The sequence below is a fragment of the Calonectris borealis genome, chromosome 8, assembly GCF_964195595.1.
Source record: "Calonectris borealis chromosome 8, bCalBor7.hap1.2, whole genome shotgun sequence".
In the NCBI taxonomy this organism is placed as follows: domain Eukaryota; kingdom Metazoa; phylum Chordata; class Aves; order Procellariiformes; family Procellariidae; genus Calonectris; species Calonectris borealis.
Genome location: NC_134319.1, coordinates 13,441,773 through 13,469,405, shown reverse-complemented (window position 1 = coordinate 13,469,405; position 27,633 = coordinate 13,441,773). Strand labels below are relative to the sequence as shown.

Below are 27,633 nucleotides of genomic sequence, written 5' to 3'. Positions count from 1 at the left end.
GTCTCCTCTAATTTCTTCCTTTTGCATTTGCTCTGTAACAAATATCAGTTTTGGTGTATACTTCATTCCGTTTCTCTCTCTTTTTAATCTCAACATCCCCCTCCCAATTCAAGTAATGAGATTATGATGCTATAATCTTATTCTGAGCATGACCTTTGATTTCTACGGATTTCTATTCCAAAAAAGATACATCTATTCTGCTGGCCAGATGACAGCAATATAAACATTTAGCTAATTTAATTGATGCATTAATTTCCTAAAGTGGGGGAACCTTCACTGACAACAGCAGTCATCTTCTAAGCCACAAGTCACAAATGCGTGCTCAGTGGCAGCAAAATCATCAATACAGTTTTTAATAACTAAAAAAGCAAACATAATCCTGAGACATACATAAAGAGTTATGAAATTATCTTTTCAGTCTATTCAGCAGCAGTGATAGTAAATTCAGTCGGGGCATTTGACTTCAGCACAGATTTGGATCAGCTGCTGGAAGGCCAGAAAAAGCAGAAAGAATAATCCATATCCTAGAAAACTTAACCAGTAATGGAAGAACTGGGTTAGCGCAGAGAAGAGAAGAGAAAATGGAGGAGGCGTGATAAATGTTTCCAAATATGTAAAACATGCTGCAAAGGATTCTCCACGTCTGTTCTGCATGAGCAGGGTGGTAGCAAGAGAGATTTGGGTTAGACTTTAAGCAGCTTTCTAGCAAGTGATACATGAAAACAGTTATAAACAATCTTGCCAGGGGCACAAGTATGAACTAGATAACTGCTTAGGTCCTTTCTTATCCTATTTTCTGTGATTCAGTGAATTTTAGTAGGCTGATATACATACAGCACTTCACAACTTAGCCTTCTTGGGTGACACTAAAGAAAGGAGGTGATACTCTGTGCGGTATAGTAACAGTCTGTAGCTCAGCACTGTGCTCTGCACTACACGGAAACGTAGCTACCCAGGTACCCTTTATCAAAAAGGTAGCTGGGCAGATGTGTGCGTGCATGTGTATGAGTGTAACTCACGTACTAGTAAAGCAACCTGCAGTTTGACAAACCCTAATCCCCAGATAGAGAAATCAGTAAAACGAGAACAAATCTAGTCCTCCATAATGTAGTAGCAGCAATAATAACAACTTCCAACTTTTTAGAAAGTCAAGAACTTTGCTAAATATTAATGGTTGTTTTAAAACACTGTCATGTGCTTCCGACTTCCAAGTTCAAGCTACAGCAAAATGAAACTGAAATGGAGGTATTCATCACCTTTTGAGAGTTCTGCTGAAATCCTGCTTAAATACAACAGAAGAGTTGCAGTCAACCTTTCTTTCCTCTAAATCTATTCAAACGTTACCTGAAGTATTCCTAGCAAACCCCTGCTTCTTGACAACAGTAGATATAAAGTTGTTTTTGAGTAAAAGCTGTATTTCTTCTTAGTTTATGATAGCTTTAGACTTGCTATCTTTTTTTTTCCCCCAGTAGAAAGAATAGGAGTAATTGTGGAATAAAGTACCACTCATCGTGAGCAAGAATGTCAAATTCTGTTCTATTGTGAGCTCTGTCAAATGATAAGCAATTAGACCCTGCTTTCAAGGTCGCTTAAATAAATAATATTTTGTATGACTTACTTTTCAAAAACTGCCTAATGTACATACCACAGCCTGGAATAGTGATATGTCTATACTGACTGTGGTGTTAAATGCATATTTCAAGTATAAGAATTTCTATCTGTGAAAAAAAATGCTGTTTTTAAAGTCAATTTGAGGGTGTGCATTTTCACATGTTTCTGATCAGCTCTTCACTGCTGCTTTTCCAAAATCTTTGCCGTATTGTCAGCATCATCTTCATATATAGCTGCCAGTAGAAAATGGATCAGATGCTACAAATTGCTCAAGGGCAATGAAGCTTTGAAGGAACCTTCTGCAGAAGTTTCTGAACACAGAGCCTAAGCCTGCTGTGCTCTAAATTTTCTTGGTGGGATACTCCCGTGAAGGCAAACATATGTTTGTTTACTGCAGAGGCAGCATAGATGTCCTTTGGTAAAGAAATGCTAGTTTGTGGCTACTACATTCGATAATTTATTCAAGAAAAATATAGTTATGAATGCTTTAAAAACATTACTAAGTTACTGAGCCTACTGACCTACAAAACACAGATTAAATCTGCATTTCATGTGTTGCTTGGTTCCAACTCTTGCAAGCTTACATGCTAACCAAGTAACTGTTTCACTTGAAAAAACAGATAATAGGGTTCCAATGGCAATACCCCTTGATAAAACATAAGTGTATTGTGTGTAATCTCTGATGCTCTCTGCATCAGAGAGGTATTGTGAATCAGTGACATTCAGTTTACCATCAAAGAAAACCCATCACTTGTGGAAACACATATGTGGAGATTCTGTTGCGGTAGATTTCCACATCCATCACTACAGCTGAACTTGTCCAGTGAACTACAGACTGGCCTCAATGCATGCAAATCAGTCTGAGTACTGAACAACTCCCTCTGACAGAGGTCAGTCTGTCTACTCCATTTCCCGTATGGCAAGCAAATACTGCAGTCACACAGAGCTCGCTGGAAACAGAACCACTTACACATGGCTACACAGTGGACGGGCTCTGCTACAATAGGAAGAAAAGGTTATAAAGCACAATAAATACTACAAGCTTGGGAAAGACAGACTGTAAAAGCTGATGTGCTTTAAGTATTGGCACTGGGATGTGAGAGCCAGATTCCTAAGATTTTTTTGTGCTATCTTTGACTTTACGCTTGTAAATATTAAATGTAATAGCACAACGAGGTCACTGTATTCAGCTCAATGATGCTGAGATTTTCTCCAAGATGCAACCTTAGGACCACTATTCTATTTATTTACTTATTGCTTCAGCAGGATTACTCATATGGCCAGAAAGAGCTAGATTTATACCACTAGTAATTAAAAAAAAAAAAAAAATCCTGACTTTGTACAAGTCTGCTAATGCACACAATTTTAGTGCGGGGAAAAGGAACAGAGGACCTCATTCTCCTTTCACACTAACATAAACCTGAAATCCTGGGTAAGCCATTTATGCCAGTGGCAGAAATAAGAAACCTGCCCTGTGAATTGTAAACCGCTATAGAGAGATCTAAACAAAGGAAGGTAAAGAGCCTGCGCAAGTTTCTGGTGAAAAACTGCTGCACTGAGGGAAGATACTGCTTCTGGTTTATAATTGTACTTTTTAGTTTTGTCCTTGTTGCTGAGCACAAAAAACACCAAATCTGTTCCCCAAAAACACGATACATGAGAAATAATAATGAACACAGATATCCTTTAAACCAAGGTCGACTTGTTTAAAAGACCTTTGTTACAAATAGGTGCTATTGTTAAAGGGGTATGTAAGAGTACGGATGAAGAGTAATTAGGAGGGTAATGAAACAACGCCTGTGAAGAAGCAATAAACAGCACAGAGTGGAAAAGGTTGAGTCTATTTGTGGGTGCATTTGCAAATTTAGGAGTCCAAACTTTGGCAGCGATATCCATTTCTGAACTTCTAAATTGGTGGAGTAGCCATCAGGGCTACTTCTGACATCAAATTATTTCTCAAAGAAATATACATTTTTCTAGTCTTGGAGCAAATGCATAACAAATGGCGTATAACTCGCACTCCCTTGGACTCTAAGCCTGATAGTGTCACCTTAAGTAGCACTTCCTTCTGTATAGGCCTTCTACAATCTATAGCGTTATTCCTGAAATGAGCTATTGCTTATGTTCACCAGACCCCAGAATATTGCAGTTTGAGGCAACATTCATTTTTATGCAGTTTTGTCTGTGCTGTGTAACATTTGCTGTCTCCTATGGGGAGACTCCACAGACAGATGCAGGGAGGAAGAAATGGGAACAGAAGTTTAACAAAGCAGAAGGTAGGCAGGGACGGCAGAGCCCATATGGAGCCAAAGTCTAAACCACAGTTAATATATACCTTGTGGATCCTGGCCCAGGGGAGCAAATCTGAATTGACAACTTTTAATGGCAAGACCAGGACTTTTAATGGCAAGACCTGTTCAAGGATCTGGTGTAAATACCTGACTGGAGTGGGTGAGAGTTAAGAAGGTGGAACCAGACTCTTCTCAGTGGTGCCCAGTGACAGGACAAGATACGATGGGCATGAAGAGAAATACAGGAAATTCTGTTCAAACATATAAAAAACTTTTATATTGTGAGGGTGGTTGAACACTGGAACAGGTTGCCCAGAGATGCTGTGGAGTCACCATCCATGGACATACTCAAATGCAACTGGACAAAGCTTTGAGCAACCTGCTCTAGCTGACCCTGCTTTGAGGAGAGAGATTGGACTAGATGATCTCCAGAGTTTCCAAACCCAGAGGCAAATATCTTGATCAATCCCAACTGAGCTGTGTTTACAGGAAAGATCAGTCACAAGAGCTTTTTTTTTTTTTTAAAAAAAAGGAAGGCTGTGTGTAAAAAAAAAACCTGCTTGAAATCCTCTCACTGTTCAGCAAAGAAAAAGGTGTAAGGCTGGACATATTTTTTCTGGATCTCAAAAAATGATTTGATACTGCTTCATCCAACAGATTGATTTCTAAAGTGGGAAAGCATGGCATTGAGAAAGACAGAAAACAGAGCGGGTTATAAATCTTTCCGTAGAGAAGAAAACAAGGATGTCTATAAAAGGAACATTTCAAGGTTTTAGTGTAGAGAATGTGTAGTGCCATACGGGTACCTACTAAAACCACTTAAGCTTTTTTTTTGCCATTTGTCACCATTATAAAGAAAATTAATCAGGGCATCTAACGTAAGTCAAACATAAAAGTAGAAAAGGATAGTAAAAATTTTCTGCTAAGGAGAAACAAACGGAACTGCAACCTGCTATGCTAGCCAGGGGGCCTTTCTTAGACATAGCGAGGTTATTTCCAGTCCAACACACAGTTTCTGCCAATGATCAGCAATATATATCTTAGACAGGCAAATAGCACATAGATAAAAAAAAAGTCTTCACTACATATACAGTTTTCTGCTAAATGTATTTTATTGCTTTTTATTGTTTGCATAGAACTAGCAATAAGCTGTGTCTGTATAGAAAGTTGGAGAGGAAGATTCAGGTCCACAGGAGCTGATCTGAGCTGGCTGCTTTTAAATGCAAGACTACGGAGAGCTGAAATCATAGTTTTGGGACAAAATATCAGTCAGCTCTATGCAACCACTAGGCAACACTGGCAAAGCACTATAGTGCCAAAACCCAAATAGTATCGTCTTCTCTGTATCCACAGTGTATCTAATAACACTAAAACAATGAAGATGAGGGGTAACAGTTTATACAGATTGACTTCTATTATTTTGTTTGGTTGGGGTTTTTTTTAATTTACAATTACGTAGAGGTATCAGCCCATGTTCTGGGCAACTATCCCAGGAATCAAAATATGTAAAGACCACACATATCCAGGTTCATTTTGACAGATTAAACCCATGTTTTACAAAAGGGTTCAGAAAGAATGGTATGGTGAAGTGTGAGCTCCTGAGATGGAATGGTAGTAAAAATCATATAGGCTGAATCATAAAAGGAAGGAGTGAACAGTACAACACCCAGAACAAGGAAAGGATTTGGAGGTGATGATAAATTATACATTAAGCCACCTGTGCAGTATATTTTCAATTGATGTCACTTTATGAAACCATCAGAGAGTAAGACCACATTAGAAATACATTAGTAAGCAGCCTGAGCTCTGTTACTTGCAAGAAGGAAGTTTACTGTGGATGAAAAATACAGCAGAAAATCAACCAAAATCATGAAGCAAGTTGTTTTTTAAAAAAAAAGAAAAAAAAAAGGAAAAGAATGAGAATTGAGGGAATATCCTCATATAGTATAAACGTCTCTTAGCATCACTGCCTTCACCGTACACCCATTGACTATCTCCCTTTAAAATTTTATCTATTACAAATTGGAGGTAATTCAGCCAATACAGAATTTAGCATGTGCTTAAATGCTTTGGGATCCATTCCAAAACATATGAAAAATCAATGTCTTTATCTGGTTTTGGATAAGGCCCCTGTTAATCATATCTGGTGCTAAGCATGAGCTGAAGTGTTTTGCTAAACAAGTATAAGAGAGAAAGAAAGATCTCACAGAGGTAATTTCTGTCTGTATATAAGCACTTAAATGCCACTAGTCTATCTGAGATACCAAGTTTTAAATAATGTAAGGTGAAAGCATTTGGACATTTCAAGAACAGCTTCTTGAAGAAGCCTAAATGTAGCAGCAGAAGATACTATAAGTTCTGGATAAGCACTGAGCTTCGCATGTCCTTTGGCTTGACCTGTCATCCTTATTTGTTATTATCTGATCATCTATGTTCTCTGTGTTTCTGATTTTAATTCACATGAACAGGGTGTTACAGGAAAATGTGACTCTATAAATCCTTAACCAGAAAAGTGAAAAATGTGTTACAAAATTCAGATATGGAGCTCAAAATAACAAAGGATCTGAAAAGCTTCTGTAATTTACGTATATTCCAAGACTGTCATAGCCTGTACCAACCTAAGCCTTAAAAAAAGATTCCAAAAGACTTCACAATATGAGATAAAACAATAATTTTAGGCTATGCTATAACTTAATTCATTGCCAAATGATTTCCATACGGTTTCTAAAAAAGAGCGCTTTATAAGAATAGAAAGCTTTGTAAAAGTCTGGTAAAATTGATATAAAAACTGCAATAAAAGAGTCAATATAATTTCAGAGTTAGCCATCTATTTTCACTACTATTTTAGGTATTTTATGAAAGGCTTTCATGTTCTTAGAGATTTTTTAATGCACCATTCCTGAATGCTAAAAAATCAAAAGAAAAAGATGCAACTAAAGACAATTCCAATGGAAAACTAAAATAAATATTATGTACTAAGAGCAAGTAAAAGGTCACTTGCAGCTTATTTTCTGTCATAAAAAAAGTTATACTATGCTTCTTTTCTTCCATTACTCTACTAAAATTCACTTCCTTTAAGGAGAAAAAAAAAAATTCCCTTCATTCCTGTGAATCAATGTTTAATTATAGCACATTTGACTCTAAGTCCAAGAACTACTGGTTCTGACAAAAAATACATCATCTTTAAAGATGATGTCTGCATGGCTTGATACATAACGTAGACACCTCCATTCATGATTTCTTGTCCCCATGATGACAGCTTTTTATTTCAGGTAAAATCTTAGAAAAGGGAAGGAAAATGATTGAGTTATGAGTTTGTGGAGAGAGCAAGATGAAAAAAGGCTGTTTTTTTCAGGCTTTCTAATCCTGAACCTATCACCTGTGTTTGTATTTTGATACTATTACTAATGCTGAAGATTACCTAACAACACCAGCTGTCCCTTTGGTATGAAGACAGATTTAGCACGAGTAAGAATATAAGACCGTTGTTTTTAAAAGGAAACCAGACTGCTTTAACTCTGCAAGCTATTAGGGACAGACTGTGAAGGTGGACATGTACTGGAGCAAAGGAGGTGCCTTTAGGAATGTATGCTGGCAAAGGTGGCTCTAACTCAGATGTCCTTACATTCCAATATCCCCCCTTTCGCCTCTTTGTTCTGACAGGTAGGTAAAGGGGACCTGGCCTCTGACAACAGCAATTTAGACATCCAGGCATCTCACCTCAACCAGGAAGCATAGGGAACAAAGCCCTTGCTCAACCCTTGGCCATACTTGTATTCAAGTGAGGACATATTTCAGAATAACGGCATCCTACTTCAAGTAGACCACTTACAGTGCAATTGTAGAGGCACAGCTCAAGAAAGCAGAATCATTGAAGCATTGAAACAATTTATTTGCATGCACAAGACAAAAAATCTGGATAAACCTTCTTTATTTTCCTGTCCATCATTCTCCTGTCCCAGTCTCTCCATTTTTCCAATTTTATGTTTTTTGTTCTTCACTGATAAGCTGAAAAGTTCCAAATCACACAAGCAGTTAATGCCAATTAGAAAGCTGTACTTTAGAACCAAAATATCTGGCTCCAGATAGTATTTTTCCAAAAGGAGAAATAGATGAAATAAAATTATCTTCTAAAATGAGGGCGATAACTAGACTGCTCACACTTAAGGGAGAAGAGTCTTAGGAACACAATTCTCATTAAAAAGATGTTTCATCCACACCATCATCAATAAGCCGTGAAGAATAAATGTAGAAGCAGAACTAGAAATAATGTAACATAGTGTGTAAGAAAAGAGACTGCACTGAAAACATAATTTCTTAAAAATAATTAAGCAAAGAAAACAAATTCATCACCACTGATGTAAACCCTTCAAAGCTCTGACAGCCTGAAGTTTCCTGCCCTGCAGCATGATAACCAAGGTTCATTGCAAACCCCTGTTTATCCAACTAACTGCATTTCTCAGTAGTTCTACCTAATTAACAGTTTGGCAATGAAGGGGGCAATGGGGAACATACATATGTAAATACACCAAAAATATGCTAGGGAACATTAAATGTGTAAAATCAAGCATTGAAAATTTAGGGAAGTGTCAGAATTAAGGTTGCTGTGCAGCCCTAATTGGGCAACCTTGTGTGCATGCATTATGATACTGTCTTTAATTACCCGACCACCTACTATTTTTTCCACTGGACCCCTGCCTGCACTGACTGACATAATGAGCAGCTACTCAATGCCTTTGTTTTCTTGTTATTAGTCAATGTGTCCCCATGCCTCATTTATTGAGCACTATTCACACCCTGCTCTGAGACTTATTAATTTCTGCCTGGGCTGTCATACAGTACTTATATTCTAGTAGCTTCTCACTTCTCAAATACCATTCTAAAGAGAGACAGGAAGAGACTGTAGTAGCCCTTTTCAGCAGAAGGGGTCTGAGAAATGAAGTTATAAATTAAATTAAGAAGTATACACTCACCGACACACAGAACCCAGAGCAATTAGAATTCTTTGGTAATTTGTACATTAAAATAATTTTCATTGACTTGAGCTATCTCTGTGAAAGATCAGCGCTTCATAAATCAGACCCAAGGGTCTCAAACTAAGCATTCAGAAAGTAAACAACACACAATTAGTAAAAACATGGCTTGATTAGATTGGAATCACACAGAAATTCTGTAACAGAGGCAAGAATAGAATCTAGCAGCTAGCATTAATGCTTAACCATGACAGCCTTGCCTTCCATTCCTGGAACGTCCAGACTCCTTCACACCTTGCCATTTCTTCAGCAAATGAGGCAGCAGTCCTAGCAACTTCTTTACACATTTCCAGCTGGCACCAGAAATGGTAAAATCTGGACAATGAATGAGGCTGAAGTTGCCCCACTATGCACGGTCATGAATACATCAAAGAAGTCTGAAGCAAAAGTAGACAGGTGATTTCAGTTATGGCATTTCCCAGTCCCTGAACCTTGACTTTCAACCCTACTAGTATTATGTCAGCTTCAAAGGTACACTTATGTTGTCCATGGCAGGGCCAGAACCTTTCTATCCACCACGCAGATTTCAGTCAGTTGAACTAACATAGTAATAGGGGCAGCAGCAGAATACCACCCTCTACTTTTTCTTTTTTAATTATAACATCATGATTGTTATTAGGAAAATATTTTTCCAAAGAGCTCTAGTGAAAATAATATATTTTCCCCTAAGAGCTCTAGTGAAAATAATATATTTTCCCCTGACCAACAAATATGTCATTAAGAAATAAAATACTCATATTAGAGAAGCATCCAAAATTTTGAGTCTAACAGGCAGCTGTAATGCAAAATTCATTATGTAAACTAATTAAGAGGTATTTAACAGGACTATGTTCTAAATTGCTTTTTGTGTCTTTTACCCACCAGTTCTCCTTTTGGGAATACAAATTATTCACTGGACCTACAAGCCCACTGCCCCACAAGCATAGCGAAATCGAAGTCTAGAAGTCTGAACAGTGGCCTTGGACTCAGGAACCCTGAGCTGTGGTCTGGCCTGCTACTGACCTGCTTTGTGGTATCAGGTAAACGACAACCTCAAGGTCTCACTTTCCCAATTTGCAAAATGGGATTGATACTTGATCTCAAAAAGAACTGCATGGACTTGTTATATTACCGTTATTGAAAAAAAGCCTCCCTATCTCAAACCTCTCCACATGTAAAACTGTGTGTGAAGGCAAAGTATTTAGCATGGTCCATTTAGTCAGAGATTTATCACGTATCCTGCAAAAGCCCCATTTGCTCCCTGTGCATGGAGATCAGCGGAGTTACGCCTCCGACCTTCCAGGCGTCACCCTGCAGGGATTGGAGAACAGACGGGCAGATCAGTTCCAGGGAAGCACAGCAGAGGAAACCTGAGGCACTGGCATGTGCTCCATCAGTCAAATTTAAAATGAGCTAGAATTTCTTTTTGCAAAGTCCTCTTAACTTGATGTGGATTTAGCTACTGGTCAGCTCTAGACATGACGCAAGCAAATGCAAGGATCCTACAATTGAGTGATGGATAAAGCCTTTCTCAGGTGCTCACTTCCTATGCACAGCAGGTGCTCAGGTATTAGAACTGAAAAATTCAAATAGTAAAATGTAAAAATCTATGTAAATATATGTTCTAGAGGAATGATTTCAACTGACTATTCGAAAGTATAAAGAGGTCATCTCACTGCTAGTAAAACCTAATTAGCAGAGTGACATAGCTTTTACTTATTAATTATATTTCTTTTGTACCAACACTACATGAACTGCAGCAAAAAAAAAATTATAATCAGCAAAAATCTTTTCTGATGACAGGTTTTTTCTCCTATTAGCTCTGCAAAACCTATTAATCCTGAAAGAATGATATTTCCTTTCAGTTTTGCATAGCAGTGAGTACAATAAAAACGTTAACTGCCAGGACATAATTTTCAGTATGCTTGTCTTACTTCAGATGTGTGTTTTCTGTTTGGAGCACAGCTGTTCATATTTCCCAACATGAGCTTCAGTGCTGTAAATATCTTCTCTATTGAGGGCTACATTCCCAACGTACTGCACAGGGGCCACATGTACAAACTGTGTTAGTGCTAATATAAGCTGTGTGCATGCAAATCCATTCACAGCCCTTAGAAAATGCAGACCACGGACCTTGACCCCACCACTTTGCCACTGAACCAGAATTGCTCTATTTAATGCTGTGACTGTGACATAAATCAGGTTTTTCAAAAGGCTTTTATTCAGCTAAAATAACTCGTTCTGGGATAAAATTTAAACAGATCATGCTGCAGAACTGCATTAACGAAGCAAATTACTCCCAGGAACCTGGAAAAAAAAAATAATTTGGAAACTGAAGGTAAGATTGTCTGGGGCGTATTGCCACATCTTTTTCAACGGTAGAAGTCTGTGCTATGTTTAGCTCAATTTCTTTACTTCTGGATTTCAAAAACAAGTCCTTCGCCTGTCAGCATAACACAGCTGGCAGCACTATTGCCTCTACGCTAGAAGGTCAGAGATGCACTTCTCTGACTGAGACATGGGCTTGTATCCAATGCTGACGCTGCAACAGAGCATTTGGAGGATGTCATTGCACAGTTAGAACTGCCTGCCTTCAGATGAGACATTAAATCAAGGTCATTTCTGCCCATCAGTGGGGACCTCCTGGGTGAAAGGTAACAATCCCACGGCAATTTTCACAACAGTAGGACATAAGCACAATGGTCTTAACAATGTTTGCTCCTAACAAATAGCTTCTGGTATCTGAGATTCTCTGGAAGCAGTTGTTAAGCAAAATAATAGAAATCCATGCGACTATCCAAACCAACTCAATGATATTGCCCTCCTTACTTTGCAAAGCTTTCTCTGTTTAGGGGGAAGGGTAGCCTACTTCTAAACAGAGTGAGAGTACTGAATCCAAGTACATATTAATACATTTTGTATAGATGTAGTGTATACATGTAAGTTTTTAGAAACATGGATTCATGAATTTCCAGTTTCCTGAAGGCGAATTTGCAACAATAATTACCAAATTAAGTTAGTATCATTCAGTCAGTCTGCTGTTTTAGGAAGAGGGAAAAATGCAAGAAACATAAGAATATGGGAAATAAAAGCTATTTCTGCACCTTTTCGTCTGAGCCCAGCAGTCAAGTTTATTCTACGGCTGGTGACAAAAGTGGTGGTTGGTGGCCATCTGTGCCCTGGCTTTGTGACTACAGGGAGAGAATCTGATGAAGAGACATGGGCATTTTCTAGCTTTCATAGGATCAATCTATATTGTAAGATCAAGAGCAGAAAAAAAGAATGGTACAACTACTGATGGATGACAGGCTGCCGCTCTGAAAGTGGTGAAATATCACATCTTTTAATAAGAGCTAGAACAATACAGAGATAACGTAACAGGATGACATGAAAGCATGGTGTACTCCACTCAGGGAACTTGGGCAGTCACAGAAATCTCTCATTCTGATCAAGGATTTCACCTATTCTTCGTGGACTATAATCAAGCAAGAAGATTTCTTTTCTTTTTTTTTTTTTTAATCAGACACAGTCTGAACTAAAGATGAGGGGGAATCACAAGCCTATAAAGAAACCTTTGGGTACAGCAAGAGATTTGATGAAAAAAAAAATAGGAATCCGAACTGATTTGCAGGCAAGAAATTATAAAGCATGTTTTTCTTTCCAAGGAAGCCCTCAAAAGGAAATTGAGAGGACTTGCATCATTTCAGGTATTGATAAAACAGGGCTCTTCATTGTGTTAATTTGAGCAATCCTGGGCAAGTCTCAAGGAAGGAAATATGTTGCTTTATTCATTCATGTGACAGGGGAAATAAGAATGGAAGAATATCAGATAAAAGGCAAACTGGACTAAAGTTATCTTTGACCAAAACTGAAAATGAGAAGCAAAACCTAATATATACATAGTTGATAGTGAAATAAAACTAAGTATACAAGTAAAAACGCTGCTTCTATAAAAAAAAGAAATACGCATATATCTAACATCCATCATGGGAAAAATTCCAGTGAAGTTACAATTAGATTTTGAGAGTAATTTCAGTAGCAACCTATTTCATTTCTATAACACTATAATGATTTCATCAGTAACATATTCTCTAGGTAGTATCACACTGGAAGGTTTAAGGATGGCACAATTAAATAGCATCCATAATTGTTACAATCAACTGCATATTACACAAAAGGGTGCATTTGTGGATGACTCTTAAATGTACCAATTTGCCAGATTAGCATTTTGCTGAAAGTAACACTCTGAGCCTTCAAGAACCTATTACCTATGGACCAAAGCTCATGTCAAGTCCATTTTCTGCTGCAAAATGAAACTGGGCATTCTTTCACAGTAGGATTTATATTACAGCCACAAATGCTACTGATTACCATAAACAGTTTAGTTACGATGGGGCAAAACATGGGTTTTTAAAATGCCACTGAGCATAGGGCTGGGTATAACAGCTGTCAATATACGGATGTTTCCTCACCTTGTTTCAGTCTCCTTTGCTCTTGAACTATTGCAGGAAGCTGTGACCAGTGCTTTGCAAAGGGCGACAGAATTTCGGCTGTGAACCTGACAAAATACCAAATCTATTTAACAGGAAGGGAGCGTTGCAGCCACGCACACAGGTTCCACAACGCACAAGAACCTGAGGTTTCATTTACAGTGATACTGAGAGCAAACACAAACAAGCAATCTAGAAACACATTTGCCCTCCCAAATCCTCTAGATCATTAAATAATAGACACTACCTCTGCATAGAACACTTATTAAAGATTATCCTATCTCAAATACAAAAAAGTAGTAGAAATCTAGAACATCCATAGGTAGAAAAATACTAATGGTTACATAGAGAGATACTCATATTGGAAAGAAACAAAAATGCTACATTGATGAATCCTCTAGCAATTTAAAAATTCAAACAGATTTTAAGACGTATTATACAATATCTAATATCTACTCACTCACATCTAACGTAGAAATGCCTGTTAGTGATATGTAGTTGCTAAAGTTGTATTTCTGTTTATAAAGATCTTGCCAGACAAACTAGATTTTTCAAAGATAAATGGCACGCTTAGTGAGTGAAGGGAAATTACTAGAGGCATTTTTACGTTTAGTAAAGACTGATAAAAAGACTGATTTTCAGGAATTCAGAATACAACTTCCTAGATAATTGGACAATTAATCTGAATGTACAAGAACTACAAATGTATATACAAATCAGGTGTTTTGAACGTAAAATGAACCGCTAATTTCTTAACAGATCTGGCACATTCCATTATGAAAACTGTTCCTCTAATGAACAAACACATTTAAACTGCAAGAACGCTACTGCAGACTGAATGGAAAAAATGATGGCCGAAAATCCTATTTCCAAGAATAACTCAAACAACTGTAAGATTTCTCACATGGACTGAAACAAAAAAACCCCACCAAACCAAAAGCAAAAAACAAAAAAAATCACCTTGCCTTTTAGTTCTAAACTTTTTTTTAATTGGCCCTATACAACACACATCTTTGTGATCTTTTCCTCATTAAATATGCCTTATCTTTACAAACAATCTTCAGGAGAAAATAAATGGTATTTGCAGAAAGAGCAGAAAAGCATGAGGAAAGTAACAAGCTGGGCATCATCTTGGGAAACCACGAAGTGTTTAATCTCATAAAAAACCATCTAAGACATTTTAGGAAAAATAAATCCTAGGTAATTTGATATCTAGAAGCAGAGGTAACATGTTATGTCACCTCCTCTCTCCCATTACAGCTGAATCCTATGCTGAGTTCTAGGAAACTGAGACAGCGAGAAGTGAGCAGGGGGTGGGCTTTTGCTATGGATGAATTAGGAAAAATAAGGAAGAGTTTTGCTTGATAACATGGTGATGAAGATGGAACTGCAAGTGCCTGTATATACTAGAAGAAAGAAGAGAATGAGAAGTGGAAATATTTAAGATCTTTAAAGAAGTAAGAAATAAAGAGGTGTAAACAGCTATAATATTTTCCATATCTCAGTCTGAGGAAAAACTGAAGTGCTGAACTATTAGTCCACGACATGATCTTCCAAGGGATGTGGGAAAAGGCCCAAGAATTGTAAATATAAAAGTAGACAGGTTAAAACCTGAGTTAATATGGAATATGGGTCAGTCACGTACTAGCAGGGAGATGAGCAGCCAATTGTTTTTTTTCAGCTCTAGATTTTATTTTTTGTATATGCAACTATTTAGCACACACTGAAACTAGCAGAAAAATATATGCATTATTCATGCTATTCGTGGTAGACATGCACTGTAGTTTCAGTGAACAGGACTGGAAGTAATACCAGAGGAAATAGAGGCCTTAAAGGAAGACACTAATGTCAGAAACCTCAGAGTGTCACTATAATTTTTTTTTAAGGATTCTGTTATGATAATAGTTAGGTTTGCCAAAAATTATTTCTGCCCTATTCAGATAAACGACATCACAGAAGGCTATTTCTTCCCCAAGAAATGAAGAGTGGATAATACCCACCAGGATGGGAGAAAGCCATATAAGAGCAAGTGGAGGGAGCTCCACAATGCTGGTTCCTATGTGATTATCAACAGCCTGAACATAACAAATGTTTTAGCTTTCACAACAGAATCTACCGTGTGTTGTGGTCAGCAGAGGTGGCAACTCATTTTAAACAGGAAACGATATCGCCCCCATCCATTGCTTGAAAATGACTTCTCATCTAGAATTATCTGTCAGTTTTGTCTTCTCATTTTCAGCTATCACCAGCCTCCATACCTACAAAAGTCCATGCCTCCTTGATTCTTGTGCTCAGTTCCAAAATAATTTATTAGGATTTACACATGCTTATCAAAGACAGACAGAATTCGTGCAGAAATTAATGGCAGTCTGTGGAATTTGCTATATATCTTTATATAATACATGCCAACACTGCTGTCACAGTACCTGGATTGTCTTGTCCTTTGTCAATCAGAATAAAGCATTAGTGTAGTACAAAGATAATTTTTGTTGTTGTTCTGACAATAAAGTTCTGGCTGTAATACCAGATGGTATTAAGTGACCATCAATCTGACTTTTGAACATGACCAGAAGTGACTTGATCCAAAAACATTACTTGCTCTTTATAAACATGAATCCTTTGCAAACACGATGAACCTGAAGCAGTGAAGAGTACTTCGGTCCATGCCAGCAGCAGGACAGAAATTAAGAAGTGGAAATATTTAAGATCTCGGGCTGTACTGGTGCTGACAAGGCGCATCCAACACCAAGGACCAACTGGAGCAGAAATGAATAGAACAGCTCCACAGTGGACTCGCCTGAATGGGAGATCCCACAGTACTGTCCCTCTACCTCCAAAGGACTCTCCTGTGGAACTCCCTGAAGGTTTGCCATTGAGAGGATTAATGAAGAAACACCATCTACTATGTGTTTGAGAAAATTACATTTCTCTGACTTCTAACTAGAAAGCCTGTTTAGCCTTGAAAACACTGAAAAGTGCCTGTACTCAGCCTTTGGGAGACACTGGCATGGCTGCAAATAAACTTTTTAGGGACTCACTCCATTTGAGAAAGAAGTTATGCTTGTAAAGACATTGGAAAGAAACTTAAAAACGTATGTGAGCTCTGACCTGAGACATAATTTTGCCATAAGTTCTTCTGGTTTGAAATCTATTCCCAGTTGCTTTTCCAAAGCCTGTCACTTGAAGACTGGATCGATATGATGCATTTATCTTGGAGCCACATCTTGAATCCGTTTGGGAACCACACCTTGTGCAGAATGCAGCAGTAGCTAGTTTAAGAACAGCCTCTCGTCTCCTAAATCTCCAAGCTGTGCCTTCGAAGCTGTCCTAAATGGTAGTGTATTTTTGGAGAAGAGGTAATCTGATGATCTGAGTGAAAGAAATTTTGGGCAGTGAAGGACAAGCTAAGTCAAAAAGGACAGAGGCTGAAGAAAGAAATCAGCAGTTTTGAACAACATCGGCTGGATCTAAAAAGGAAGAGCTAACAGGAAATAAGATAGACATTACAAATCTTTTACATGCTAGAAATAAGATGACATGAGAAAATGTATTGTAAGCTAGAAAATGTTAATAAATCAATAATATTAATCACACAAAAAACACCTGAGAACAGAATTGTCAGTCATTGATCAATTCCATAATATACTGTATGTCATCAAATATAGGGTTATTGTTTTTACCTGAAGACCAAACTTTTTCCTTCACCTTGGTGTTTAATTTCTGTTGTAGGATATTTGCCAGTGCTGATCTAAGCGTTCAGTGTACTGCCCTGGAACTACTCTGGGGTGACTCCTGTGCATGCAGTCAGGCATTTCATTGGATTCTGAAGGCATCTGAAGAAAGGCTTAGAAAGATACTTTTTCAACTTGATGCACTCCAGAAATTATATTTTCCCTTTCCAAACGTGAATCCTAGGCACCAGTACTCAAAAAGGCAGAAGGGTGGTAGCATCACTGAACTAGAACAAGGGAAATCAACCCAAACCAACTTGCACTTTGGCTGGTGTAATATTAATACCAGGCACTTGAGCATTCTTTGCAACCTCTAACTGGAGCAAGCAGGTTCTGCCCCCTGGAGAAATATTGATCCAAGACCTGTGGCATTTCCATCAATTTCAAATCCAAAACTCTGGGTCCTAACTACGAGACTCTTAAAGACAAATTCAAGAAGCTGTACTTCGAAAAATGATGCTATTACTTGTGGAAAAGAGGACTTGACTGGTATGAACAAGGTAAAGGCAGTAATGTGCACTCTTCAGGTTGGGGACAAAAATGGAGGATGAATTGTTGTTATTAAGTGGACAATCCCAAAATCACTCTAGTAATTTCTCTGCACTCATTTTGGGAATTTCATTTAACACTGTATTAATTCATCTAATGGGCATGCCAACTGCTTTTCTGAGTGACAGGAAACAACAGATTACTCTAATCTCTGACTAGCTGGATATGAAAAATATATCAAATGGGGAGGAGGAAAAATAAAGATGGAGGAATAAAATACTGCAAATAACACAGAACTTCATTTTCTCCCCACCCCTTCCCAGATTAGAATTTGTTTTCATTTTAGGGTGCAGCCCCATAGACACAATTTACCATGAACTTTTCAATGTTAGTGGTAATATCACTTATTGGTTTAGTGGTAGCTAAAAAATTATTTATGGTGACTAGACAAAATTTACAGCTACACCCACAGAAAATGCAGCTCCTTGTTACAGATACTGTAACTCTATCAAGTAGAGCTCTAAGATGCACACACGGCCAGCATAGTAATGCCAGTAAGGGGCATGAGGTTTTTGATATGACAGTCATACAGACCAAATAACACATATTTGGTAGTATGGATTAATGTATTCAGCCAGACGAGAGAGACTATCCCAAGACAAGCAATTATTGCTTCTGCAATCTGCATCTGCTCTAAGAGGGTCTCTCAGCTCATTTCTCTCTATGCAGCAGTTACACCAGTCCACCTGTTCTAGCCCAATCTGCAAGCAGATAGCACTGATTAACAGCTCAAAACTGCATTTAAGGTTCACATTTTAATCTAACAAAAAGCCTAAGAGAAAAGGCTCGTGGTAGAAACTTTCCACCAACTCAGAGAACAATAAAAAGACGAAACTATGTATTCAATCCACAGAGCCTGAAGCTTCCAAACTCAGGCTATGACAGATGGCCATGGGAGCAAACTTGGAAAGCAAAGGCTTTCAAGGAAGATGGCTGTGGCTTTAAAACTAACCAGTAATTGGCATGATTGTCAGTGTTAGGAGTCTGTCTCTTGAGCAAGTTCTAGCTGCTGTGTTTATGTGTGCACCCGTGCATGTATGTGTGACTCTGTGTGTGTGGCTGGCACACTGCTTCCCTGCAGGGAAGTATTAATAGCCTTGGGTCAGCTCAGTGCTCCGCATCTCTGCCAGAATAGCTATGCTGGGCAAGAGCTCAAAGAGCTGAAATCGCTGATTGCCACAGCCAGCAGAAACCCCTTGTGTAGAAACACTTATATGAGCAAAATTCCATTTTCACTGGCTCTTTTTACTCTGTGGTGTATTTTATACACCAGTACAAAGTGTACCTTAGCTGTCATCACTGCATCCAAAACTAGCAACACTTAGCTGCAAAGGATACCTTGAATCTCTATGAGAAATAGACTCCAGGTATAAACTCAGGAGGGTGACACTGAACTTCTTATGATGGAGGCATCTTAATTTTTAAAAAGCAGTAGTGGGAGGATATTTAGTGAGTAAAACAGGGCACTGCTCTCCCAACTGATGAAATGGAACAAGATGACACCTTGCTTGCTTTAATGCAACCAGTTGCTTCATTTAACAACTATTATTGACAAAGGCTGAAATCACATCATGGTAACAGATTTCAGTTCTCATCCAAAGTAAGAGCAGTAAGTTCCTCCTTCCTCTGCTTGACCACAAGCCTCATCCTCATCTGCTCATTACACTAGCAAGCTGATCTCTCCTAACTTCCCCAGTGGTTTGATCTCATTCAAGAAGATATTACACCAAACCCCTCTGTTCTTCTATTTACCAGTCCAAAGAATACTCCATTCACTTTGGTCCATCTGCCATTTAACTAAAACAAAACTTTACTGACAGGAGTTTGTCTGTCCAGCTGGCTAACTACAAAACTTAGGTGTTTGTCTCTGTTTTCCAAATGATCTCAAGTCAATTTTCACGGTGTCGTGTCTCTCATTTGGAGAGGCATTGTTCACACTTCTCACATGGAAACCACAACTGGTACCTTCTTGTAGGGAGTCTAACATTATCTAATATAAACCTCCCCTTCGCTAGCAGTAAAAAAATCCTCAAGAACGTGGGAGAAATCTCTGGAAATTACACCAGGCATCTTTTCCAGTATAACCTGTAAGCTCTGTTCAACAGATCAATCCAGCCCGTGGCTGTGCACCATAGACATTTATTTCTACCAGCCCAGATTCTTTATGGATTGACTTTTGATGGCACAGCTAACTGGCTGATAGTAATCTCTTCTCAAGTCCCTTAGTCTTTTTTTTTAAAAAAGCAGAGCTGCCACACAGGCAGCACTGCTTGACTCATCACAGTCAGGCTCTGCGTGGAGCAGATTTAATTCCTTTGTATAGAATACTCAATATATTTATCCTGGCACTTGACTTTTTCCTCATGAGACACCATCAGAGTTGTAGCAGCTTTAAAAACCTAAGCTAATTCCATATACACAGAAGCAAAAAGGCTGAGCTGGCAGGTTTTAGTCTACTGAGGATACACATCATCTGTGCTCCCTTCTCTCCTGTAGGTTCATAACAGCCTGAGCGGTTTCAAGTGGACCTTGCAGCTTATTCTGATGGTTCTCTCTTCTCCCAGGCAAAAAGAGGGTTGGAAAGAGGAAGAGGGCAGTGGGGATTCTGGTGATAATTTGTTTACTGAGTTCTATTTCTGTAATATAGGATGTGCTCCTGGAGTTGCTCATTTGGTGGTTAAAGTCTTGGGCAAGAATTTTATTTTCAAGCATGTGCCTATGGCTCACAGAGCCAGGAATGGGAGCTGTGGTATAGTTAGCAGACACAGAGGGGTGGGGGGACGGAACAACAACCCACGATACAAATCTTTCTCAGAAGTGTAACAAGCAATATGATTGTCGTTAAAAATGTTATGTAGCCAATCCTTCTGTAATACTTCCAAAAAAGTTGTTCTGAAAATTTATATAGCAGAAGCAGAAAAATATCCAGAAGAATATATGGCATGTTTAGTTTTACTTCCATTATTATTACTATTATTATTACTATTATTCCGTAATTACTAAGGCTGAAATGATGTAACTGAGCAACTGATATAAAATTGTGTCTTAGAAGGGATATAAATGATAAATGACTATGAAACAGATGACCTTTTCTTAAGGAAATATCCTTTGACTTCTTAAGCTGTAACAATGAATAAGATCCCAAAGGAAAAGACAGGATGGAAGTCATGAATTTGTCAGAAATTACATACTAAAGCAACTTTCTGTCACAGTGAGTTCCAGTTGATGTAGCTTTTTAGTTTCTCTAGTCCCCAGTTCTTTCCAGCAAGAGTATGAAACAAACATCTCTGAAGTTAGCTGAATACACCATGCAAGTTCACAGTCTGGAACCTTCTGTTTCAACATGAAGCCCAGTGCTATTCTCATAGTAAGTGTCATTCTGCATCCATCACTAACAGAGGCAAAACTTGAACCTTCCCAGGTTGATCACTAGTTTTAATTATTTTTAGTATTTCATATAAAAATTTCAGTTCTTTTTTACTTTTTTCTTACTTCCCATATCTGGAAAGAAACTAATATTAAAACATCCATCACATTCTTTGCTTTCTTTGTGCATTTTTTAATTTAGTTATTCAAGTTTTATAAGAACATGGTCTCTCATGATTGGTATGGGTCCTTCCTATGATTACTCCTAACATGTTTGACAACTATGCTTTTGCTATCGTTGAAATGGTATATGCCTTATCTTATGGTCAGATAGCACATCACATAGCCTGTATTTCTGCACGTTATGTTAGTTTTCCTCTGTACTTCAGGTGCTGTTGGTTTTTAATATAATTACTTTATTCTGTAAAAAAAAAAAGAAAACAACTACACAAATGTGTATAAGGTCTGTAGCCTTCTCCTATTTTTATTCATTTCTGGGATATTTCATTTGTGGAAACCTCCACTCATTTCAGCTGAGTTCTACCACAGAACTTCTGGTAAAAAAAAAAGAAAAGAAACTAGACTTAGGCTGTATGTTCACACATGTATGTGGCTGTATGTGCCACAACTGGCAAGCAATTAATGCTTGTATACTAGTTTGTTCAGATTATGGGACAAAATGGTATGTGATAATATGATCCAAATTTAATTCTTCAATATCAACACAGTATTGATGAGTTTTTCAGTTACAATAGGATTAAAAAAAAAAATCTAAACTGCTACAATGCATGTTCCTTTTATCTAGTGCTCATCACTATACCGTGAGATTCTTCAATGTTCATGACACAAAGGCTCTTCTCTCCCTCAGAATTCATTTTAGATGAAGCCATTAGATCTCACAGTTGCAGTTTAATGTAGGGATTTTAGGTCATCTCAGAACTTACCCTTTTCCAAGAACAGTTTTAATCTTTGTATAGTACTTGAATATACTTCTTATAATTATGTTTCAAGTGTTATTGCAGCTATATTTCAGATTTTACGTATGTAAGAAAATGCTATATTATTTTAATACTGACGGTACAGTAAAAATCTATTCAATATTCACCTTTCAGGAAGCACACTCAAATATCCAAGAACACTATTAGACTTGCCTAGCATAAAGCTTCAAACTGCTAATGGGTTTTAAATTGATGTCATAATGCTGCAATTTAAATACATGATGTTCATTAATTTTGCCAGAACTCTTTGTAGAGTAGGAGTGGTACAAAAGAAGGAGGAAGGTTATATTTTCTGTACCTGCTTCTTTTTATCTACTTGCCCATTTTTGGTACACAAGAAGAATCATTACATCAGCTTGGGGTGGGGGGGGTGAAATTGACTCAAATGACAATAGGTTTCAATTAGGTAACCACTGTGGAGTTGTATCAAAGTAATATTTTCTGTGAAAAAATACAAGGCATAGGATAAAACTAACTAACACATGATAGGCGTGACATTTCTTAAAGATGGATTTCATAGGACCTATCACCAAAAATCCATAGGTACAAAGTGGAGGAAATAAGGGAGAGAAAGGTCATCTTGCCCATACACCTTTTCACTGAAAGGTCAAAATTCATGTACTTGAGCAAGTGAACAATATTGCAAAACAGGCAGCCATAGTCTTTCGCAAATCTCAGGGAGTCCCTTCAGATGTGGACACTGAAAAGGGAAAAGGGATCACATTGTGGAGGACTACTAAGGGATCCTGTTCTCTTGAGGGGAGGGACGGCGGGCACTGGATACAAATTTTCTAGGTAAAGAATCATCTATTTCAGAAATATCTCAAAAGTCAAACTAAAATATGTCTAGACATAATGGGCCAGTATAGTGCAACACTTCACATCTATTTATATTTCAAATACAGTATGTTTACTGAACATAAAGTCAGTTTTTCCAAAGCTGTTGCTATAGCTACAAATCAAGGAAACCATAGCAACAACCCTGTATTATGTACAGCCTTAATTAGGGATTAAGTTATGTCTCTCTTTGCATTTTATATTAAATACTCCCATCTAGTTATAGTAATCTTAAATTTTTTTCAGACTTTTTAATAATAAAAATTCCATAGTATGATACTGTCAAGTCAAATATATCACACCCTTGAAATATGCCTTTACTGCATTATTCTGATCATACCTAATAATATACACGTCACTGTTTTTTACTTGAGATAAACATAGATGTTCATATCACCGTATCTCCTGATCTTCTTTAATACAAATCATCGATCACTTCAGCCTTAACCACCAAGTAATTGATTTTCCATCATATCATAAGGTTTTCAAGTCTCATCCCACTCAGCCTTCCCCCAAAAGAAATCAGGTCCTCCTAACTTAAACTTTTTTTCCTATGGATTAAAGTCTGGTTTGTTTTTTTTTTTTCCTTTTTCCTCAGAAAGTAAGTATGTGAGGGAGGGACAGGAAAGGTAGAGTAGTAGTTCATATAGATCTTCTACCTTTCCTGTCACATCAGATGACTGACTGGGTTGGTGGTAAATTACTCTAATTACTCTGTTTTGTTGACCTTGTATATGTACTATTTAAGTAACTGAGAAACTGGGATTAAGAGAGCCCTAGCATGCTGCATGCAGCCGGGCCTCAGAGTGGAGCCTGAGAGGAACAGGTAAAGGAGAACAGAGAACAAATGTGAAGAAAAGGAGAAGGATATTGGAAGTGGCTGAGGTACAGGAGGGAGTGCTATTGAACAGCAGGAGACATGTAGGACCCAGTGGGGTGACAGGCTTCAAAGGACACCCTGGAAGACTATGAACACGTTCAACAGGTGTGCGTAGATTCTCTCAACAAAAGAGAAAAGAGAAAGCCAAAATCACGTCTTTAAAGGCCTTCTCTCCCATCTTCCCTTCCATCACATAATTTTCTGATAAATCATTATGGTATAGTTTCCTCACCTTTTGGTCCTTGCCCATTGATGAGATGGCATATGTCCCAGTTTGCAAAAACTTTGGCCACATTTGTTTAGGGCATTAGCTGCACTCCCAGATTGGACATTCTGCTTATCTTACATACCATAGCAGCATAAAAAACTAGAAAAGAATATCTTGATTCTATGAAATAAGCAGAAATTCAATGTATTTGGCACTTACAGAAATGAGAGATCTGTGGTTTTAATCTCTATGAAGAATTGAGAATTGCTGGCCATTTTAATACAAATAGTATACAAATGCATATTTTATAAAGCAATTTGTGTTATAAAAATTGTAGTCTGAGAAAGTTAAGAGTGTGAGTTAAGAACATGAGCCGTATAAAAGCTTTTCACATGGGCAGCACAATAAAACTTCCCTCGCACAGGGAATAACTAAGTCAGAAGATAGTGCATTCACAATTAGCAAGGCATGTTCAGTTTCTTCATTATCATTTTAATTAGAAAATATTAATGTAATCTGCAAATACAAGGGGGAAAACAATTAAAATTACTAAGTTTAAGGAGTCCTTCATGACCTAAGCTAAATTGAGACAAATGTCTTACTAATCAGTACTCGTCACCAACTTTCAGGACATTCATTTCCATTTACTGTTAGAACTTCCAAGCGTGTTATCAAATTTAAGAATGAATTAAGGCTCCCACAAGCTATCTCTAACCTCTGATGAAGGCAATGGTGAATAAAAATGGATTAGCGTGCTCCTCTCCTCTCCAGTTATCAGTTCAGACTGATAGTGATCAAATGACCGTGGCAGCTTTACCTCATTCAGATTTCACACCTGCAGCTGTGGTAATAACCCAGGGACATGCAGAACACACTGCCCTCTCATTTTTAGTGGGTTCCTGGTCCTTCTGTATTTAAGATATGCTGAATGGAGCCTTAGCCCTTTTGAACTCAATAGCAGCTGCCGTTCATTTCACTGGGACTAGGATTCACACCCTGACCCAGATTCCCTTTCGGGTGCTTGTCCTTTTTCTGCTCTGTAGATAATGTACTTTGGCCTCCAATATACTTAGTGGTGCATCTTACATGGACAACAATTAAAAGATACAGAAGTTTAAAAGAAGCTGCCTCCTAAAAACCATAACCCTCTCTCATTCTGGTTTTCATATTTAACACTTTAAAGGTAAAATAATAATTAACTTGTCCAATACACTTATAGGACTGAAAACCATGAAGTGGTAAAGTATTTTCATTCTCTATAAAAGAGAATTCTCTGTTATGTGAATGAATTTCATTCACGAATATAATAATTGCAATTTTATAAAAAAAAATAAGTAACAGTAAGTGGAAGTCATAGTATCTCTCATGACTGACAGTGCTGTAACTGATCAGAAATAAATTTTAGAAAGAGTTAATTTTTTTATGTTAGCTTATTTTGCAAGTTTGCATCTGTTCGAAATAGTACAGAGAGAGAGAGAGAGGAAGAGCCTGGGGGAAAAGCACTACTACCACCAAAACCCAACAACGTCATTAGATATTTTGCCAACTAAGACCGTTTAAAGCAGGAGTCCCTGTAAAATACAATTTTATCACACAAGTATTTTTATCACATAGCAAGTATTTTGCAAAGCAGTTACAGGCCAAAGCACTTTACAGACTGGAAATACATACCTGGCTTTGAAATAGCTACCAAGTGTTAATGTAATAGTTTCAGAAAAATCCAGTAAACCTCTAGGCTCTATAACATTTCTACACTCACATATGTTAATTTCACAAATCATCCACTTTTCCTCTTCCATGCACATATAAACACAAATAAACTACTTCTTCCCAGGCCAAATTACACATTTTTAGGACTTTATTATAAACACACACAAGAAAATTTCCTTTTGAGTTAAAGGGACTGAAGGCTTCAAATTAATCTGAAAAAATCTCTTGCTTGTATAAATATCAATTTTCACTGCAACCAAGCCTCATTCTGAGGCCAGCTCACTGCTCTCTCCACTGCAGACATGACAGAAATTTAAAAAATTCAATGGTCATTTAAATCGTACAACACATTTAAAAGACACTTTGCTCAGAAACATTGCTTGCTTTAGTTTTTACACTGGGCAGGTTGGTAGAAAAGCAGTTATGTGGATCAGAGAAAGAGAAGTTTACAGGTCCATTTTGCTGTCCTCTTGATACCAGGTCTTACCTCTTGTGTTTTCACATTTATATATCCATAATGAGTTCTCAGAGGCTGCCTTTGGCCATTAGAAAATGGTATCCATTTGACACTGGTTTGTCCAAAGCAGTTTAGGATCAAAGGGAAAGTTACTTCATTTGTGAGACGAACGATGATCAGACAGAGGAATGCTGCAATGAAACTCACAGCAACAATGGACTTTCTCTGTAATGAACAGAAGAAAGAAATAAATTATTAAAATTAAGAATTGGTTTTAATAAAAAATACATATCTTCTATTGTAGGATGAGGGAAAAACACTTTGGAAAGCTTCATGTGAAATTATTTTTATGCTTGTCACCTTGCTGCAGGAGCACAAGGAGACAGGTGACTGGATCATTTTCTTTCAATAAATTTGCATTTCGGAGGTTTTGAGAGTTTCCTTCAGAACTGGTTTAAATTTTATTTTTATTTGGAATGAAGATTTTCACGTGAACATCCACACCAAAGTCTCCATTCAAAACCGTCAGTGCTCTAGACGCATGACAAATAGACAACGTCAAAATGCCATTTGCAGCCATACCACACAAAGTTTATTGTGAAGAAGATGATCACTACAGATTGTATGTATTGTGTGTTAATTTTAAATCATTCCCCTGCAACAGAATTCATACTCTAACCTTAAATATTTTAGAATAAATGTGAAGTCAGCACAATGTTCTGCCTTATTCCAGGTTCACAAATTTACAAAGTGAGGCATTATTATCTTGGACAAGATGACCTCCATTGTTAATAATGTAACAGATCTGAAGCCTGTATCTAATTAACCTTTGCTTTCCACCTCTAACCTATCTAGTTGGTTGGACTGGTTACTGTAACCACGGAACGATATCAACTTTTTCCCTGGGTAACCACCCAGTCTGCAAGACAAAAAACTTATATGAAATATGATGTTCCCCTCATTTTTAGCTATTTTTTAACTACTGCAATCAATTACTTCTAGACAAATTAGTTAAGAACAAAACATGTTAGCTGGCATATGTAAAGATTCTAGATATGATACTCTATCGTAAAGGTTATTTTTAAATTTTCCCTGAGGGAATGGAACAATGATCATTTACAGGTGTTTTTACTGTACTTTAATTACATCCTAGCTTTACCTAATTTGCCACAGTTTAATAACACTACTGAATGTAGTTCTATTCCTCTAAACAGTAATATATACAGAAAATAGAGAGAAAAAAAATTATTTGCCTAAGGGCCTACATAAGTATATAGTAACACTTAATGCTGGATGGCAGAATCTGATCACCACAATTCCTGTCTACAAATACCACCAACTAACAGGAACCAGCAGAGTACACATTTAAGACAGCTTTTGTACATGATGGCAATAAGATCGCACATGCTGCAATGGCGATGGAGGGGTGAAAGGAGAGCTCTGATTGCAACCATGTAAGATGAATCTGTTCTTTGCCTGGAGGTTCATTTGAC

General features: G+C 37.6%; 1 protein-coding gene across 1 annotated transcript in view; it reads right to left on the bottom strand.

Moving 5' to 3' along the window:
* ST6GALNAC3 (ST6 N-acetylgalactosaminide alpha-2,6-sialyltransferase 3) overlaps positions 1-27,633 on the bottom strand; it is a 230,557-nt gene that overhangs the window by 94,019 nt on the left and 108,905 nt on the right. Inside the window, exon 2 of the mRNA XM_075156039.1 lies at positions 26,171-26,365. Coding sequence (XP_075012140.1) covers positions 26,171-26,365 — 195 coding nt within the window. The remainder of the gene's footprint in view (positions 1-26,170; positions 26,366-27,633) is intronic.